The 5,644-nt window shown below is 26.2% G+C and overlaps 1 protein-coding gene across 1 annotated transcript; it reads right to left on the bottom strand.

The window, feature by feature from the left end:
• Window positions 1-2,848: 2,848 nt before the first annotated feature.
• Window positions 2,849-5,411, bottom strand: LOC136080815 (sequestosome-1-like). The gene is made up of 4 exons (XM_065798041.1): window positions 4,978-5,411; window positions 4,534-4,629; window positions 3,588-4,441; window positions 2,849-3,434 (listed from the first exon to the last, which is right to left on the bottom strand). The coding sequence occupies exons 1-4, from the start codon at window positions 5,156-5,158 to the stop codon at window positions 3,237-3,239; spliced, it is 1,329 nt and encodes a 442-aa protein (XP_065654113.1). The 5' UTR covers window positions 5,159-5,411; the 3' UTR covers window positions 2,849-3,236.
• Between the last annotated feature and the right edge of the window lie 233 nt (window positions 5,412-5,644).

Here is a 5,644-nt window from a genome sequence, read left to right as displayed (position 1 = left end):
TTTATAATCGCATCTTAAAGTAAATTTTTTTTACTAACTTGTTGAATTCTTTTTAAAAGTAAATTTGCATCGATTCATTCTTTCAAGTTTTGTATAACATATAACATCACCGAATATCATGATGAAATGGAAACAAAATCTTTACACAATTATTATGCGTCTTCCTTTTCATATATATATATATATATATATATATATATATATATATATATATATATATATATATATATATATATATATATATATATATATATATATATATATATATATATTGTTATTATTATTGTTATTATTATTGTTGTTATTATTGTTATTATTATTATCATTGTTATTTTTATTGTTATTAAACACCCTCTTTAAACTTTTTTACACAGTAAAAATACATAAAAAATAGTTTAAAATAGTAATAATACAAAATAGTTTAAATAATAATAATAAAAACTAAATAAAATTTAATATTTAAAGAGAGATTAAAAAGATCACTTGTGAATGTTTTCTTCAATAGTATTTTTGAAAATTGTTCGCTGTTGCTTTCCAACATCGAACTGACTGTACTAGAACTTGATAAGTATCTTCAGGAATTATATTTTCTGAAATTTTAATTTTAACTTTCTTCTTAGCCTGAATTAAGTTTTTCATATTTAGTTTATGGATCTTACATAATTCTTTTATGTCATCTAAAAATGAATGTTTTACTGAACAATAGTTAAGCTGGGAATTAATGATTTCAAAAGTTACATTATTATTTAATAGACGGATAAATAGATTTATTTTAATTTGTTGTATGTACGTTGGTATCTGTCGAGCTTTGAATAGAAACTTTATATAGCTTTTACAGAGTGTTCCATTAAGACAGACAACATGTAATAGTAAATAAAACAGTGTTATTAATGAAAATTTATTGATTTCTTTTTGGGATAATGTAGTCTGAATCGTGACAATTATTTGTGAAATATGATATCGGTCAAATGCCCGCCACGGCTTTTATGACACATCCATCCGGTGGTCAAAATTTTCAATGACATTTCTGCATAGATGGTCGTTAATGTCATGAATATGCCTTATTATCTCATTCTTTGGCTCTTGAACTTTCGTTGGCTTGTTGGCATGGACGTTACTTTTGAGATATCCCCAAAGGAAGAAATCTAAAGGCGTCAAGTCGCACAATCTTGGTGGCCAATTCACTTCACTGTTTTGAGAGATTTTGCGACCAGAGAACTTCTCATTCAGTAAAGCCATTGTTGCATTGGCTGTGTGACAGGTGGCTCCGTCCTATTGGAACCACAGATCTTCACAATCCACATCATTCAATGCAGGCCATAAAAAGTTGGTAACCATGGCACGGTATTGCTTGCCTGTCACAGTTACAGAACTCCCGGCATCATTTTCGAAGAAATATGGCCCAATGATTCCGTTTAATTAATTAAGTATCTTATCAATTTAATTAAGTATCTTATAAATTTTTTAATTACATTACTACTAATATTATCATATCCCACACTTTTGTTTAGCTTTAAAAGATATACTACTTCTAAGAGTTCCTTTTCAGTAATTTCATAATTATCCATCTTAGAGGTGTTATTAGGAGTAAAATATGACAAAGTTTACTTCAGTAGTTTCTATTTTAGACGCTAAAGTGGAACCTACACTGGCAAAATATTGATTAAGTGTTTCAGCAATTAAAGATTTATTTGTAATAGTTTACAAATAAATTTACTTTCTTAATTTTGTTCCAAGTATTTTTTCTATTGCCATCAGAGGTCGTAATTTATGGAACACTTTATTAAATAACCAGCTGAAAAATTGTTCTTCACTTTCTCTATTCAAACAAAAACTTCCTAACGATGTTAATGAATTAGATTCTTTTTAAGGTTCTTATTTTTATTAATTTTCAATTTTTTTCTTTTTTAACAACTATCTTATTAAACAGATCTTGAATTTAAATTTTCTTTAAATTATCCTACTAAATTATTATTAGTTTGTAGGTGTAATTATTTTTTTATTTTTATTTTTTGCGACTTTATTTTGATTATAGATTTGTAACTGATCTTAACATAACACCCTATAAATAAAATTTCGGACAAATTTTAATTACATTTATTATGTAATTTATTTCATGCACGCTAAAAACCTTTATACTTATTTGAAAGAGGATTTTATTATCTATTTAAATTTAATTTAATTAAGTTAAAAGTATTATTTAAATATCGAAAATAAAATGGTCAAAGTAAAAGACCTCGAAAAAATTATGGAAATTTTTTTTTAAAAAAAATCGAGAAAAAGGTAAAGCGTTTGTTGCTAAGCAGTTTATGGAATGGGGTTTACCTAGATCAACTGCTTACGATAAAATCGTAAAATTGGAGAACGGATCTCTAAAAAAAAAAGTTGGAAGTGGTCGAATCGCTAAGGTAGCTACTAAAGAAAATACTCCAAAGATTGCTGCATTTTTTGAAAATAAGTTAGGGTGCTCCCAAAAAAAAGTAGTAAGTTTTTAACTGTAGTCAAACTCAAATTTCTCAAGTATTAAAAACTAGTACACTTATAAAGAGATACTAGAAAAAACTTTACTTCCTCTAGTTTCAGAATATTATAAAAAAGACAATGAGTTTATCTTCTGGAAAATATTGTCTTCTTTTAGTCTCAGTCATGTAGATTTTATTTATATAAAACGGCATTGTCTTCTTTTTTTAATCGCGAAATAAATAAATATTAACAAAAGGAATGACCTTTATATACTAAATTAGAAAAATAAAAATAAAAACGTTTAGAAGGGGACACTAATACCTAACATGCAACCAATGAAGACCTATTTAGTTAGTTAAATTTTATCTTAGGTAAAACTTAAAACTTTTTATATCGCAAAACTTTAAAATTTAGTATTATAAAAAATTTACAAAAAAATAATTACAACATTCAACTGGATTAAAATCGAAAAAAAGAAAAAAGATAAACTATAAATAAGTAACTTACATTTCAATTCATGCAGTAAGTCTTTCATAAAAAATGATTATGTACATGGTTAATGAACTTTAAATAAGTTTACAAAACATTTTTTGTTTTAAAACAGGAATTTGATTTAAATTGGTAAGTATATGGTTTTGAGATCATAATTTATAAATAAAAGTTAAAAACCTTTCAAAAAATGTGGTTAACATAAAGACCATTGAGTATTAGAATAATATTAAAACTTCAAAATAGAACTTATATTTCAAAATAAAAAAATAAAATCATTGAAATTATTTGGCAGGACTTAAAGCATCAAGCACTTTATCGATGTTACAATCTTTAGAAATTAACAACTGATGCAACCACCCGCCTTCATTGTCAAAACCCATCGCTTCCATTTGTCTAAGAGATCTTTCAAGCTTTGATTCTTTATGATCTATACTTTCTTTATCAACAAGTTCAAAATCATTGGTTATGTTTATTGGTGGCTAGAGATTTTTTAAAAAAATAATTAATTTATTAGATTTAAATTGTTTTTAAATGTAAACACTTTAAAAGATTAAAATTAAAGCAACATAGCAAAATTTAACAAGTAAAATATAATACAATAAAGCCAAACAAAAGTAAATAAATACTCTTACCTGTTGAGTTACAAGATGACGATATAGGTGTCCTATAAAATTTGCAAGCCCCTCTTGTGAACTATCAACCTGCAACTCAGAGGTTTGAGGACACAAAGAATCAAGTGGATTTATTTGTTCTTTTATAACTTCAGAAGCGTTGTTTATATCAAAATGTGGTACTGATTCAACATTGGTGTGACACAATGAGTCTAAAAAAATTTTCTTGACAAGATCCTTGTCTTCATTAATGGATACATCATTTATGTCTTTCCCGCTATTTGTTTCATTGCATTTCAGATTACAATGTTTTATAAAATTGTCAACCAAAGTATGCATTAGTTCTGTGTCTACTCCAAATCTCTCATTTATAACCTTTATTAAGCTATTTAACTTTTTACAAAAGTTTTCTTCATTCTCATTTTCATCAGATTTTTCTTGAGAACCTTCCATAAAGAATTCAACATTAATCCCCAGCATAGACTCGAATATTTTGATTATTTCTTTGAAATTATAGCCCATTTTTTCAAATTGAGAACTATCAAACTTTTGATCAGATGCAGTAGAATTTTTATTTTCATTATTGCTTGCATTTTTATTAGAACAACAACTGTTCTTTTTCATATGTGCATAACTTTCCCAGCAATGCAACATTGGAAACTGACAGTAATACATATGGTTAAAAGATTGAGGCTCTTTAATAACCAGCATTTCATGGTCTGATGGGTGCTCTCCTTTTTTGTAGCATAATGAGCACAAATCAAAGTCAAAACATTGAATGCATTTGAAGCGATTTCTATATATCTTAGAATTGCATCCATCACAAATAACTCCAATATGTTCTTTATTTGATTGAGCAGGCTTTATCAATTTTTCTAGAAAAAAAGATGATTTTATTTTAAAGTACTCTGGCCTATAAAAATATGGTTAGTAATAAATTTTACAAAATAATAACAAATTTCTTTACTTTTTACATAGAGCTTAAGGCACCCTTTGACGACGCTCTCAAAGGCTTGCTGCAATTCAATATCAGAGGAGATTGAAATGAAATCATTTTCTTTATCTAAATTCACCAAGAATTAAACAAAAAACAATTTAAAGAAATTATTAATATTAAAAATAAAGTAAATTTACAAACTTTAATGGCATGCGTATACAAAACTACTATATGATTATTATATAGCAAATTTATATATTAAACTGTCCAATATAAAGTTTATTATCTGTATCATCAAAACATAATTGATACATAATACAACTTTTTATTTTTATTTTATAAAAACATAACATTAATACAAAAGTGTATACATTTAGCACAAAAACTTATTAAAAACATTTATGTTGCATAATTTATACTTCATATAAGCGTTGAATTGAATTTATGTACTCCAATTTCAAGAAAAAGCCATACCTTTATAAAACAAGTCAAGATCTTTTCCTAACAGATTTGTAAATACTTGGCGGATCTTATCTAAAACGTATTCGTAATTAGCAGCCATTCGATTTTCTACTAAAAATTTTCGAATTTCATCATTATGTTGATTCTCAACATAATAAACTTTCATGTGTACTTCTTTTTCAAATAAAGACATCTTCAAATTTATTCTCCTGCGGACGAAGTTGAACCTGACTTAGTTGTTATACTTTGTTTCATTTTGTCAGGGTCCTTTATATAACTGTAAAAACCCTTAGTCATTATGATTTTGCTTATTTCTTTCTTTAATTTATTTACTTCTTTTTTTTTTTATGGCAAATTCACATGATCACGATGACTTGCAAAAAACTACGATCAAATATGTTATGTTTCAACATGGTTATTTGAAGAATTATCTTTAGCACAATTACGTATATGCAAAGATGTAACGGTTTTGATAAATGACGTACTTTTTACAAAATAAGCTTAAAACTACTTAATTCTGGTGTGGCTTTTCCAACAGCTGTTTAATTATAATTTCAATAGGATTTAATATGCTGATATAAGTTTTATACTTTAGTGAAAAATAAACCAAAAGCCCAACAAATTCAAATTTCAACATAATTTAACTTAATAAAACATTGCAAATTCCAAAAACAAGCAG

This window comes from Hydra vulgaris, chromosome 05 (assembly GCF_038396675.1).
Source record: "Hydra vulgaris chromosome 05, alternate assembly HydraT2T_AEP".
In the NCBI taxonomy this organism is placed as follows: domain Eukaryota; kingdom Metazoa; phylum Cnidaria; class Hydrozoa; order Anthoathecata; family Hydridae; genus Hydra; species Hydra vulgaris.
Note: the sequence above shows the minus strand (reverse complement) of the source record. Positions and strands in the feature narration are given on the sequence as shown.